The 14,019-nt window shown below is 44.4% G+C and overlaps 1 protein-coding gene across 1 annotated transcript in view; it reads right to left on the reverse strand.

Annotated features, from left to right (window-relative positions):
• The window catches only part of LOC126095491 (SKI family transcriptional corepressor 2), a 195,166-nt gene extending 182,658 nt beyond the window's left edge, over window positions 1-12,508 (reverse strand). The window contains exons 1-6 of the mRNA XM_049910280.1: window positions 12,482-12,508; window positions 11,927-12,294; window positions 5,688-5,868; window positions 2,717-2,808; window positions 2,627-2,670; window positions 2,501-2,570 (exon numbers count right to left, since the gene is read on the reverse strand). Coding sequence (XP_049766237.1) covers window positions 2,501-2,570; window positions 2,627-2,670; window positions 2,717-2,808; window positions 5,688-5,868; window positions 11,927-12,294; window positions 12,482-12,508 — 782 coding nt within the window. The remainder of the gene's footprint in view (window positions 1-2,500; window positions 2,571-2,626; window positions 2,671-2,716; window positions 2,809-5,687; window positions 5,869-11,926; window positions 12,295-12,481) is intronic.
• Window positions 12,509-14,019: the final 1,511 nt, after the last annotated feature.

Below are 14,019 nucleotides of genomic sequence, written 5' to 3' on the forward strand. Positions count from 1 at the left end.
CAGCTGCTTTCATCTTAAAAACAGAATGGCGAGTGCAAAGCTACAAGTCACCTTCAATAGTTAAGTTCTCCACTACCATGACATCCCTAAATATCTAGGAGTAACTGTTGTGCCGGCCGCTGTGGCCGAGCTGTACTAGGAGCTTCACTCCGGAACCACGCTGCTGCTACGGTCGCAGGTTCAATCCTGCCTCCAGCATGGCTATGTGTGATGTCCTTGGGTTAGTTAGGTTTAAGTAGTTCTAAGTCTAGGGGACTGATGACCTCAGATGTTAAGTCCCATAGTGCTTGGGGCCATTTTGAACCATTTGAAGTAACTGTTGATAGAATCTTGCCGTACAAGAAACACATCGAAAACACCGCATTTAAGCTGAGATCCCACAATATCATGCAGAATCTGAGTGGTTCCTCATGGCCTGGAAGAGCTGCAACAATACGATGTTCTTCCATAGGTTCCGTCTACTGTGCTGCAGAGTATGACGCTTCAGTGTGGCTTAATAGTTCACATGTGAGAAAAATCGATGTTTAGCTAAATGCTGCAATTAGTACCAAACAGGTAGCATAAGATACATCCCTTTTCACTGGTTACGACCTCTAAGCCACATTGTACCACCAGATCATCGAAGACAGATTGTTCTTTCCAAGCAATGTGAAAAATTAATTGAAATTCCTTATCTCCCAATTCACTAAGACGTGCCTGCACTTAAACTGAGCCGATTAAAATCCAGCCACTCATCTGTCATATTGGTAGAATCGCTACAAGCAGGGGATTTCAATATGAAAAGGGGGTGGTCAGAAAAAATTAAGCAAATTCCAGTGTTACATTGTTGATTTTCTTTATTTAAACTTACGACTTGTCGCCTGAATATGTTATTTATATTTCATTTTATCTGTTTCTACTATCGTGTTATAATTTCAGGTATTGACTCGTTCCATGTCAATGGAGATTCCTCCTTAATTTGGTCCCACGGAACAATAAATAAATAAACGTGGAATATTATTGTTCATGACGAAAATCAGACTCTTGTAAGACCTGGCACAAGACTAGCCGGCATGGAATTAGTTACAAGATTCGTACAGGCCATGGCATCCGTGCAGAAAGCCTCCGCCGATGGGGAAAGGCTTCATCTTCTCTGATCGTTGGATTGATTTGGGGAGAAGACCAAAATGCGAGATCATCGGTCTCATCGGATTAGGAAAGGGCTGGGAAGGAATTCGGCCGTGCCCTTTCAAAAGAACCATCCCGGCATTTGCCTGAAGCGATTTAGGTAAATCACGGAAAAACTAAATCAGGATGTTCGGTCGCGGGATTGAACCATCGTCCTCTAGAATGCGAGTTCAGTGTGGTAACCACTGCGCCACCTCGCTCGGTATCTCCTCTGTGTGACTGTGGAAAGGAACATCAGACCATCAAACTCAGTGTAAAAAGCTTTAGAAGTCGGACTTACCCTTGAAATCTAGACGATTTCTTTGAAGTATGAGAGGCAGCCCTTCAATGGATTGAAAATTTGGGTATTATTTTGTGTATTCAGCGGTTTAATTCTATTTAGTTTGTAAAATTGTGTAATTCGTGTAACTAAGTTGCAGTTCAGATAAAGAAATAATGCGAAACTAATACTCCCAACCCTAATTACCGGTTTTCGTCTTTAATCACAAAGGTTTGACACAGTAAACATCGAATATTTAAGACATTAACTCATTTGTAACTTAACCTACTGTTTCCATTATACCGGGTGATCAAATATCCAGTATACATTTGAAAACTTAATAAACCACGGAATAATGTAGATAGAGAGGTAAAAATTGACACACATGCTTGAAATGATATGGCGTTTTATTAGAACCACCCCACATTGCTAGACGCGTGAAAGATCTCTTGCGCGCGTCGTTTGGTGATGATCGTGTGCTCAGCCGCCACTTTCATCATGCTTGGGCTCCCAGGTCCCCAGACCTCAGTCCGTGAGATTATTGGCTTTGGGGTCACTGAAGTCGCAAGTGTATCGTGATGGACCGACAGCTCTAGGGATGCTGAAAGACAACAACCGACGCCAATGCCTCACCATAACTCCGGACATGCTTTACAGTGCTGTTCACAACATTATCACTCGACTACAGCTATTGTTGAGGAATGATGGTGTACATATTGAGCATTTCCCGTAAAGAACATCATCTTTGCTTTGTCTTACTTTGTTATGCTCTTTATTGCTATTCTGATCAAATGAAGCGCCATCTGTCGGAAATTTTCTGAACGTTCGTATTTTTTGGTTCTAATAAAACCCCATGTCATTCCAAGCATGTGTGTCAATTTGTACCTCTCTATCTACATTATTCCGTGATTTATTCAGTTTTCTAATATATACTGACTTTTTGATCACCCAGTGTTTAATGTTAACGCGTCCATTGCGCATTTCCCCTTCGTCATCATGCGTGAGAACTTTTACTGAGCTGGACCAAGTAAGTACGTGTAGAACGGCAGTGGTAGACAAGTACAGGCAACGCACCTCCTGGAGAGCGGAAGCGGCAGGTCCGGAAAGGGTGGCACGCGCGCAGGTGCGGGGGCCGGCGTCGCGAAGACGGCGGCAGCAGCAGCAGCGGCGGGGGCAGCGGAGGCGGCAGAGGCGGCGGCGGCGGCAGCAGCGGCGGCGGCAGGGGGCGCGGACTCCAGCTTGGGCTGCTTGCAGGCCGGTGACGAGGCCGACGACGCCGACGAGACCGACGAGGAGGAGGAGGAGGACGACGACGAGGCCATGAGGCGCTTGCGGGTGCCGCCGTTGAACATGGCCTTGACGTCCTCCCACGCGTGCACCACCTGCACACGCGCCGCGTCACCAGCCTGCGGCCGCACTGCAATCACCTCGCGGTACACTGCTGGCTGGGGGCTCAGAGCGCCGCTGCAGCGCTGCGCAGGCCTTGTAGCTACTACAGAGGCGGCAATACAGTCAGCATGCGCTTCATACAGTGTCTCCCCGAACACCACCGACAAAATTTCGTAAGCTGTTCAGGAATTTCTTCTTTAATTCCAGTCAATGACCACTAACAAATTATCTGACTATCAATTTCGGTCATAATGACCGCCTCACATCTGTCAGGGAGAGCTCGACAGATTCCACTCCACGCACACGATGCTGTTCCCGGACGGCGTGTACTGACCGCAGACGGAGACTCACGATGTGTATTGATTCTGCGGCGTGGCTGTTCGGCATTGCCCCATTGTCCGTAATAAATGAAAGCAATACTTTTCCAACTTAAGGTTTTTAACGTGGCTGTCAATCAGCGACTGTTGTATAATACAAAATTTTGAAAAACCCAGCTCTCAGTCGCGAACACAATTAATTTGTGACCTAGGATTCGGTGTCACAAGGGTCACCTTCTTCGGACAAAATTAAAACTAAATGTTACTGCATAACGTACCAAAAAATACGAAAGCTGCGGACATACCTCACGGCGTCAGTAGTCAGAATTAAAACAAAATGCAACAGAGGTGCAAGCCACTAAGAGCTGCCATGTGTCCTCTGCTACAGTCAACACAAAACTGAAACGTCATGTGACTTCTGCGCCACGGCAACTTCAAGACAATACCGCCATCTGATGGCTAATTGGTAAAACAGGCTATTTTGTAAACATCTCTCGTAACTGCACAGAGGGAAATAAATGAACACCTGAACGGTGTACATGAAGTAATTACAATAGCGTGATCTGCATCATATAAAATACAACTAATGAATGACTGGCTGTACAAAAATTCCAGAATAAATGCATAAAGAAGACATATACGAAATAATCTATTAAATGACATTACTGCTCGCTATAATAGATACGTTATAAAAACCAAAAAAGTTTTTTTAATTTACGTATATGAGCAGTAAAAAGTAGAAAGAAAAGGTATCTCTGAATCTGCAAGAAGTAGTTGGTACATCAAAGTGCTAGATATCGCCGAGCAGCGGCTTTATACCACTGAAATAACTTCTTCCACGCAATTGCACCTGCTCGTTGAGAAAAAGTCCGTCATTCGAAAGAAAATGCTTGAAAATTTCCAGTTCCTCCAAAATATCAAGATTACGCCCTTTTTTTCCTACAGGATGTGAACATTACAAGACTTGCCTATGCAGATGATGTAGCACTAATAAGTAGTTCCAAAAGAGAATTAATCAGAATGATGCAAAATTACTACAAAATTGCTGAGAAAACAGGATTACATGTTAATGAAGAAAAGACAGAATACCTGCCCATAAGTAAGAAAACCAGAAAAGATGCACCTCTGACTGTAGATGGATTCAGTTTCAACACTGTTGACCACTTCAAGTACCTAGGAAGTCTTTTTAGTAGTAACAACAGAACAGACATAGAAATAGATGCTCGTTTATCAAAAGCAAACAGGACACTTTTTAGTTTCATCAAAGTTCTAAGAAAGAGATCACTTAGCAGTAACTTCAAAATCCGCTTATATCAATCGATCACTATACCTGTGATGTTATATGGATGTGAAACATTAATATTTAGAAAGAAAGATGAAGAAAAACTGTTAATATTCGAAAGAAAAGTACTAAGGAAAATTTTTGGACCTCTATACGACGAAAATAACATGGAATGGAAAATAAGAAGAAATGAAGAATTAAGAGGGTTGTACAAACACCGTAACATCGTCGAAGTGCTCAAGAGGATAAGGTTGAATGCAAGAATGACAGAGAATAGACTACCTAGAATGGCATTCAGCAGAACAATAGATGGAACGAGAGGAAGAGGGAGACCCAGAATCAGATGGCGGGATAACATCCGGGAGGACACAACAAGGATGTACAGCAACAGCAACTGGACAAACAGCACATTGGACAGGCAGAAGTGGAAGAGGCTCATAGAGCAGGCGTATGGTCGATAAGGCCCTTGCCACGTGTAAAGTAAAGTAAAGTAAGCTTGTGAAGTTTTCTTCAGTTCCCATATTTTACCCTTTGTGTTTTATGTTAGTAATGTACCGTTTGAAGTAGGCAATGATTTGAAAATGAACTAAATGGTTCGAAACTAGTCACTACTAAGGACCTTATGCAATTGTGACAAGGAAACTAAATAAATAACAAAATATTCAAAGAGTAATGATTTATCAATACTTGTATATTTTGTATAAGAATAAGCTGTTTTTTTGGAGTTAGCTGAAGCAAATGATAATAGACATTAATATGTGTTTTTTCTTGTATGGAAGTGAAACATGGACGATAAATAGTTTGGACAAGAAGAGAATAGAAGCTTTCGAAATGTGGTGCTACAGAAGAATGCTGAAAATTAGATGGGTAGATCACATAACTAATGAGGAAGTATTGAATAGGATTGGGGAGAAGAGAAGTTTGTGGCACAACTTGACCGGAAGAAGGGATCGGTTGATAGGACATGTTCTGAGGCATCAAGGGATCACCAATTTAGTATTGGAGGGCAGCGTGGAGGGTAAAAATCGTAGAGGGAGACCAAGAGATGAACACACTAAGCAGATTCAGAAGGATGTAGGTTGCAGTAGGTACTGGGAGATGAAGAAGCTTGCACAGGATAGAGTAGCATGGAGAGCTGCATCAAACCAGTCTCAGGACTGAAGACCACAACAACAACAATGTGTTTTTTCTATTGGCTGATATCTGTTGTCGATGTTCTCCGGCAGTTTGGGGCCCACTGGTCCAGGTAGGTATGTGGCTGTGGCTACTGTACCTCCTCGGGCGGCGACCCGCTGAGCCGCAGGTGTCGTCTCCACGAGTTGAAGTTGGCGGCGTCCGGCTGCACGTACTTGGCCGTGGGCCCCGAGCGGTGCGAGTGGAAGATGAACTTGTTGGGCGAGAAGAAGAGGCCGCACATGGCGCACTTGATGCACTTGGCCCGCGACGAGTTGTACCTGCGCACAAGAAGGGCGCAGCCAGGCAGTTAGGCGCAGCTACCGCTACGCTGCAAGCAGAGTCGCGTTGTTCCAATTACTGTGCATCGCAGTTAACGTACAACGCACACTGCTGCGAAAACAAACCAGAGGCAGAACACAGCAGTACTTATTCCAAACATAACGAACAGTAAAATGGGCATTACTGTGGTCAATGGGAAGTACCGTGGCTGAACGGAAAAAGGTTGTTTCCAAGTAAAAGATACAGCGCACGTTATAGAGCTTGTCAATGTCGTGTTGTGCAGCATGTATACGAGGGTGAGTCAAATGAAAACCTTAAATATTTTGTAAATATTATTTATTGTGCAGAAATGGTACAAAGCTGTATCACTTTTCAACATAATCTCCCCCACGCTCAATGCAAGTCCTCCAGCGCATACAAAGTGCATAAATTCCTTTAGAAAAAAAAATTGTTTTTGTAGTGCAAATGCTTCAAATGGCTCTGAGCACTATGGGACTTAACTTCTAAGGTCATCAGTCCCCTAGAACTTAGAACTACTTAAACCTAACTAACCTAAGGACAGCACACACATCCATGCCCGAGGCAGGATTCGAACCTGCGACCGTAGCGGTCGCGCGGTTCCAGACTGTAGCGTCTAGGACCTCTCGGCCTCCCTGGCCGGCTCTTTTGGTAGTCCGCGCAACCACTCATGCACCGTATGGCGTACCTCTTCATCAGAACGGAACTTCTTTTCTCCCATGCGTCTTTGAGTGGTGCAAACATATGGAAATCACTCGGAGCAAGGTCTGGTGAGTATGGTGGATGAGGAAGACACTCAAAATGCAGATCTGTGATAGTTGCAACTATTGTACGGGCACTGTGGGGCCTTGCATTGTCATGTTGCAAAAGGACACCTGCTGACAGCAATCCACGTCGCTTTGATTTGATTGTAGGCCGCAGATGATTTTTAGGAGATCTGTGTGTGATGCACTGGTGACAGTGGTTCCTCTAGGCATGTAATGCCCCAAAATGACGCTTTTTTCGTCCCAAAAGAGAGTCATCATAACCTTACTTGCTAATGGTCCTGTTCGAAATTTATTTGGTTTTGGTGACGAGGAATGGCGCCATTCCTTCCTCGCTCTCTTCGTTTCCGGTTGGTGGAAGTGAACCCAGGTTTCGTCCCCAGTAACGATTCTTGCAAGGAAGCCATCACCTTCTCGTTCAAAGCGCCGGAGAAGTTCTTCACAAGCATCAACACGTCGTTCTCTCATTTCAGGAGTCATCTGCCGTGGCACTTATCTTGCAGACACTTTGTGGAACTGGAGCACATCCTGCACAGCGTGGTGTGCTGACCCTTGCTGTAAACATGCTGTAAACATGCTGCTATGTCATTCAATGTCACTCGGCTGTTTTCCTTCACTATGGCTTCAATTGCTGCAATGTTCTGTGGAGTCACAACTCGTTGTGCCTGAACTAGACGAGGAGCATCTTCCACTGAAGTCACACCATTTGCGAACTTCCTACTCCCTTCGTAGACTAGCTGTGACAAACATGCATCACCGTACTGAACCTTCATTCGTCGATGTATTTCAATAGGTTTCACACCTTCACTACGCAAAAACCGAATAACAGAACGCTGTTCTTCCTTTGATGCAAGTCGAAAGTGGGGCGGCGATCTTTATATTGATACTGCGACGGTATGTGTGCATCTGCACTATGCTGCCACCTACAGGCCTTTCTGCAAGCTGTTTGTGGCACGCTTACCAACTTACAGGTTAACGGCGGGAAATTTCGATGTGTTATTACAAATTTAAGGTTTTCATTTGACTCTCCCAAACTAAATGCAATTAATCTGTAACGAGCCAACGAAGACCATGCGTCCCTGATACCAAAATACTCAGAAATTATCCCTATACAACCTCCAAAGTTTGACTATGGGGCTCCGATTCACTCTGTCTTTTATTTAAATACGAACGTTCTGGGTTAGGCGTTATCGTGACTATTGTTCAAACAATACTCGTCATTACCCGTTTTAGAACTTTAAACCTGCAACATCAGGAGGAGATATGTCAGCCCTACTACTATTCTGATGAGTACAACCCTATCACTGAAATGTTCACAGTAACTCTCTCTCTCTCTGCCGTACCTTCCTATTCATAAAGAATCCTATTCCCGTTACACCGTTTTCTGCTACTGTTGATATTTCCCTGTACCCGTCTGACCAGAAATCCTCATCTTCTTTCCATTTCACATCACTGACTTCCCCAATATCTAGACTGAGCCTTAGCGTTTCTCTTTTCAGATTCTCTAGCTCCCTTACCACGTTCAAACTTCTGACGCTGTACTTAATACCTTTGGGTAAAATGAGGAACATTTTCCAATGGTTGCAGGCTCCTTTTCTTGTTGTGCTTACCTCACATGGAACATCACATAGCCTTTGCATACACTTCAGTGAGATTTCTAGTCTGGTCTGAATGAACAATGGACTCTTTTCCATATTTCGGTCGAAGGTAGCACGCTGCACTAAAGGGCAATGGTCGTCAGCGGTTGGGATGCCGGAGTTCCAGACGGACTGGCGTTATAGCCCCTATATAAGAAGAGCAGACACTGGTATCCGTTAGTGCGTGTTAGCTTTGTATTATTCTAGTGTGACAAGTTTCAACCACACTGCTGTCTTTTCCGACTGAGTGACTTAACATGAATAGTTGTTTTTGAGTTATTATTAAGGAAATTTTACTCACTGTGGTTTATGATATAACTAATAAATGTTAATATTTTTATGTTTCATACTGAACTGGCGAGGATCGGAGCGTATACAGGGATTGGACAATATGTGGCCGAGCGGTAATAGGCTCTTCAGTCCGGAACCGCGGGCCTGCTACGGTCGCAGGTTGGAATCCTGCCTCGGGTTTGGATGTGTGTGATGTCCTTAGGTTAGTTAGGTTTAAGTAGTTTCTGAGTCTAGGGGACTGATGGCCTCAGATATAAAGTCCCATAGTGCTCAGAGCCATTTGAACCATTTGATTGGACAATAATATGGAACAGCGCAAGAAACTTATGCTTGTGCATAAATGCAGATGCTAACGAAGCCTGCAGGCAGCGTTATATTTGACAGAGAACGGTGCATGTTCATTGTCCTCAATAAGTTGCAAACGTCACTCGTGATCAGAACAGTGTTCAGTGCAGCTCTGAAATCAGTGCTAAGTGAGTTCGAACTTGGACAAATTATTGCTGTTACCATGGTGGGGGCTTCCGTATCCGAGGGAGCTGAACTGTATGGTGTATCGAGGCACCGTGTCGAAGATTTATACCGCTTACAGGAAAAGCAGTAAACATCATCCGCTGTCACAACACAGACGAAAGCGTTGTTGACTAATCGTGAGAGACGCTCAGTGAAGATGATTGTGACGAAAAATAAGATGACGACAGCTAGAAAATTCACTGCAGAACTGATTGCCGCACTCGGGAATCCTGTCAGCAGCATAGGCTGGAAATTGCAGGGCGAGGTGGAATACCGAATCACACACGATGATGCAAATGCCCGTAATAGGAAAATTTGATGCCGAGGCCATAAAAACCAGGACCACGGAGCAATTGAAGAATGTCATTTGGTCGGACGAGTCTTCTGTCCGAGTTTACTTCACAAGAGTGAAACATGGCGGAGGTTTGGTCATGATTTGGGTAGACATGAGGCCATGGCTACCCTGCAACATCGCGTTACTCACTGCTAAGGATTATGTGCCATTTTGACTGACGAAGTTCATCCCATGATACACTGTTCCCCAGTGGTGATGCTGCGTTCCAAGACGACACGGACCATGTTCACAGAACTGGTTTTGAGAGTACGACGATGAACTTTCGCATCTACCCCGTCCACCACAGTCACCAGATCTCAGTATTATTGCGTCTTTGTGGTCTACTTTGGAGAGAATGATGCGTAATTGCTGTCCATCCCCATCATCGTTTCTTGAACTCTCCACTATTTTGCGGGAAGAATGGCAGAGGATTCCTTTGAAAAACTTACGTGACCTGTAGTTATGCATTCCGACTGAAAGTTGTTTTGAATGCCGGGGTGTTTCCTACAGCGTATCAGGGATAGTATTGTGTTATTTTGGTGTTACCCCAGTTTTGTAGCCGACCAGAGTGGTCGAGAGGTTCTAGGCGCTACGGTCTTGAACCGTGCGACCGCCACGGTCGCAGGTTCGAATCCTGCCTCGGGCATGGCTGTGTGTGATGTCCTTAGGTTAGTTAGGTTTAAGTAGTTCTAAGTTCTAGGGGACTGATGACCTCAGAAGTTAAGTCCCATAGTACTCAGAGCCATTTGAACCATTTGAACGTAGTTTTGTACGTCCTTGGACTCGGTTAGGAACAGATCATCGCTGTCCTGAGCAGAGAGACTGATTTAGCCGACGGCTAGTAACCACGAGAAGATAATAGCCGTTTTGCTCTCGTTTTCTGCGACCATTTTGATCTTGTATCTGATAGCGAATGGTTGTCTGCCTTATAACCTACTGAGGAGCGTACAATGTTCGTCATGTCAGAAATACATGTGTTAGGTGTGTGAGACGTTACATTTCTGTAGTATAGGAAAATGAATACTGTATTGGTAAAGTATGCACATAAATCACGTGGTCTGAAGATTTATTTTGACATATTTCTCATGTTTTATTGGAAGACTAAAACTGGTTAATGAAGTGAAATGTTTATACAGTCACAAATGAAGAGCAGTCAGACATAACATATTGCTTAACTATTAATATGGTAAAAATCTACGGCCTGTAAAATTTACAACGTTCTTAAATGTAACAAGCTTGGAATGGTGTATCAGAGCACTGAATGTCTTAATGATTACAAAAGTAATTCTATGGAATTTTAAGTTGAATAGTATCACAAGCGTCGAAAGAAAGAAAAATGTATCCCGGGTTACCTCTCTCGCACTGAGCGATAAAAAAATTATCGTTTGTTCACTCTAAAGTAACGAAAACAAACAACTAATACGATATCGTTGACCTATGTCACCAACAAAATGTAGTAACATCTGAATACTAATAAAAATGTTCCCGGCAAAAACCTGCGACCAGAGATAGTAAATGTAATACAGCCATACATGGTACCATTCCCGTGAGAAAGACCGGCTGCATAATGCTACTGCTCTGTGATTAGCTGCTGTGTTCGGAGCAAGGGCGCCAAAACGTTGAAGTAGAGTTATTATTATTAGTTAAACTACTCATTGGAATGACCTCACTTTTTAATGTAAGTATCAACAGCTGACTATCAATCAGTCGTTTTAGAATTATTAAAAACAATTTAAATCAAAAACAAAAGACTGAAGAAATTGCAGACGAAGCACTTCGGAAGCGTTCGGGTCACGCCTTTTCTGGTATGGCGCGCGAAGTGTTTCGGGCTGTTCGTCACTCTGGATTAGGCAGTCGAAAAGAACAAACGTGTTGTCTGTCGTAGGATGTGTTTCTAATTTTTATTTAAGTTCCTGTTCGTCACTCTGGATTAGGCAGTCGAGATGTACAGTCATGTTGTCTGTGGCAGGATGTGCTTGCCAGTATTCAGTATCAAAAGATTCACTCCGGTAGTCACGAGGCACAGACACGTTCCACAAATAGTGTAGAGACACATTTTCGTAAACATTGTGTTCGATCATGTACTTTGCTGTATCAGAAGGTGTTGTATTAAGATCCTGTAGTCTTCTCGTGTGGCTATATTAAAATACGCGAGTGGCATTCCGAAGAAGTGATACATAATTTCAGAACACAACCTCGCTAAAAGTCAGTTTCAGCCTCAAGATACGGAACCTACGACCTGCGTGCTGTTTTTTGCGCTGGGGACATCAACTTGAAGACAGCAGGTTAGAGAACTATAATGGAACCTTTGTATTCCACACAGTGCAGTGGAAACAACTGCGCCTCACGTGTAGTGCATGCTCAGAACAAATGTGCTCAGTGACTCGTCATTTGCAGTAATACAGAGGAGGTAAAGGAGGATGATCGTTATTAAAACGAACATTCAATTCAATGTTCCTTTCTTGCCGTAATATCAGCGGTGCGAGCTCGAGGCGTGTCTCACCTGGCGGGCAGGAAGGCGCCGCGGCAGCCCCAGGCGCACTCGTGGTGGACGGCGAAGGCGAAGTCCTCGGGCAGTCGCGGCGGCGCGTTGTCTCCCAGGAAGCTCTTGCAGAGGCGCTCTGCCTCGCGCCTCGTGATCATGCCGCAGCGGCGCGACGACACGGGCATGGCGCCGGCGCGCCGCAGGATCTCCAGCTGCACCGGCGTGCACTGCACGCACGTGATGCCCAGCGCCACGCGCCGGTTGTGGATCTCGTTGTAGCTGAACTCCTTCAGCAGCGTGTTCGAGATCTGCGCCAGGCACAGCCGCTCCTGCGACTCGATCAGCAGCGACACGATCGGCACGCCGTACAGCAGCACCGTACCCACCTGCAGTACCACACACACACACACACTAACACTCACAACACTTTCAGGGATGTCAGCTTTAGCAATCCACATAAAATAAATGTAAATGTTCGTTTCTTCAGATTCCATTACCTCCGAAAGATCTTCACCGATTGCCTCGAAATTTTGACACAACGTTGTATTCGAATACGACCGTCTCTTTGTATACCAACCGGATGGCAATAGGGTGGTCCATTGATCGTGACCGGGCCAACTACCTCACGAAATAAGCGTCAAACGAAAAAACTACAAAGAAGGAAACTCGTCTAGCTTGAAGGGGGAAGCCAGATGGCGCTATGGTTGGTCCGCTAGATGCCGCTGCCATAGGCCAAACTAATATCAACTGCATTTTTTTTAATTTTCGTGTAGTACGTAAAGAAATATGAATGTTTTAGTTGGCCACTTTTTTCGCTTTGTGATAGATGGCGCTGTAATAGTCACAAACGTATAAGTACCTGGTATACCCTCCAGGTTAGCCGAGTGCGCTAACGCACTGCTTCTTGGACTCGGGTAGGCGCGCGCGGCCCCGGGCGGATTAACGACGAGGTGGTTTTTAGGCGGTTTTCCACATCCCCCTAGGTGAATACCAGGCTGGTCCCCAAGTCCCGCCTCAGTTCCACGGCTGGCAGACATCTGAACACTTTCGCACTATTCGATGGATTACACTAGTCGCAGACAGTTGGGGTCCCGGGGGGTACGGGGTGGCGCAGGAAGGGCATCCGGCCACCCCTTCAACTAACATTGCCGCATCCGATTAACCATGCCGACCCTGCGTATCCGCGGGAAACACGACACAACCAAAAGAAAAGAAAAGAAAAGAAAAGAAAAGAAAAGAAAAGAAAAGAAAAGAAAAGAAAAGAAAAGATAAGAATGGATAAGATAAGAAAAGAAAAGATAAGATAAGATAAGATAAGAAAAGATACGATAAGAAACGATAAGAAAAGAAAAGAAAAGAAAAGACAAGGAAAGAAAAGAAAAGAAAAGAAAAGAAAAGAAAAGAAAAGAAAAGAAAAGAAAAGAAAAGAAAAGAAAAGAAAAGAAAAGAAAAGAAAAGAAAATAATTATAAGTATGTGGTATCACGTAACATTCCGCCAGTGCGGACGGTATTTGCTTCGTGATACATTACCTGTGTTAAAATGGACCGCTTACCAATTGCGGAAAAGAAAAGAAAAGAAAATAACTATAAGTATGTGGTATCACGTAACATTCCGCCAGTGCGGACGGTATTTGCTTCGTGATACATTACCTGTGTTAAAATGGACCGTTTACCAATTGCGGAAAAGGTCGATATCGTGTTGCTGTATGGCTATTGTGATCAAAATGCCCAACGGGCGTGTGCTATATATGCTGCTCGGTATCCTGGACATCATCCAAGTGTCTGGACCGTTCGCCGGATAGTTACGTTATTTAAGCAAACAGGAAGTGTTCAGCCACATGTGAAACGTCAACCACGACCTGCAACAAATGATGATGCCCAAGTAGGTGTTCTAGCTGCTGTCACGGCTAATCCGCACATCAGCAGCAAATTGTGCGAGAATCGGGAATCTCAAAAACGTCGGTGTTGAGAATGCTACATCAACATCGATTGCACCCGTACCCTATTTCTATGCACCAGGAATTGCATGGCGACGACTCTGAACGTCGTTTACAGTTCTGCCACTTGACACAAGAGAAATTACGGGACGATGACCGATTTTTTGAACGCG

Source organism: Schistocerca cancellata, chromosome 8 (assembly GCF_023864275.1).
Source record: "Schistocerca cancellata isolate TAMUIC-IGC-003103 chromosome 8, iqSchCanc2.1, whole genome shotgun sequence".
NCBI classification, from domain to species: domain Eukaryota; kingdom Metazoa; phylum Arthropoda; class Insecta; order Orthoptera; family Acrididae; genus Schistocerca; species Schistocerca cancellata.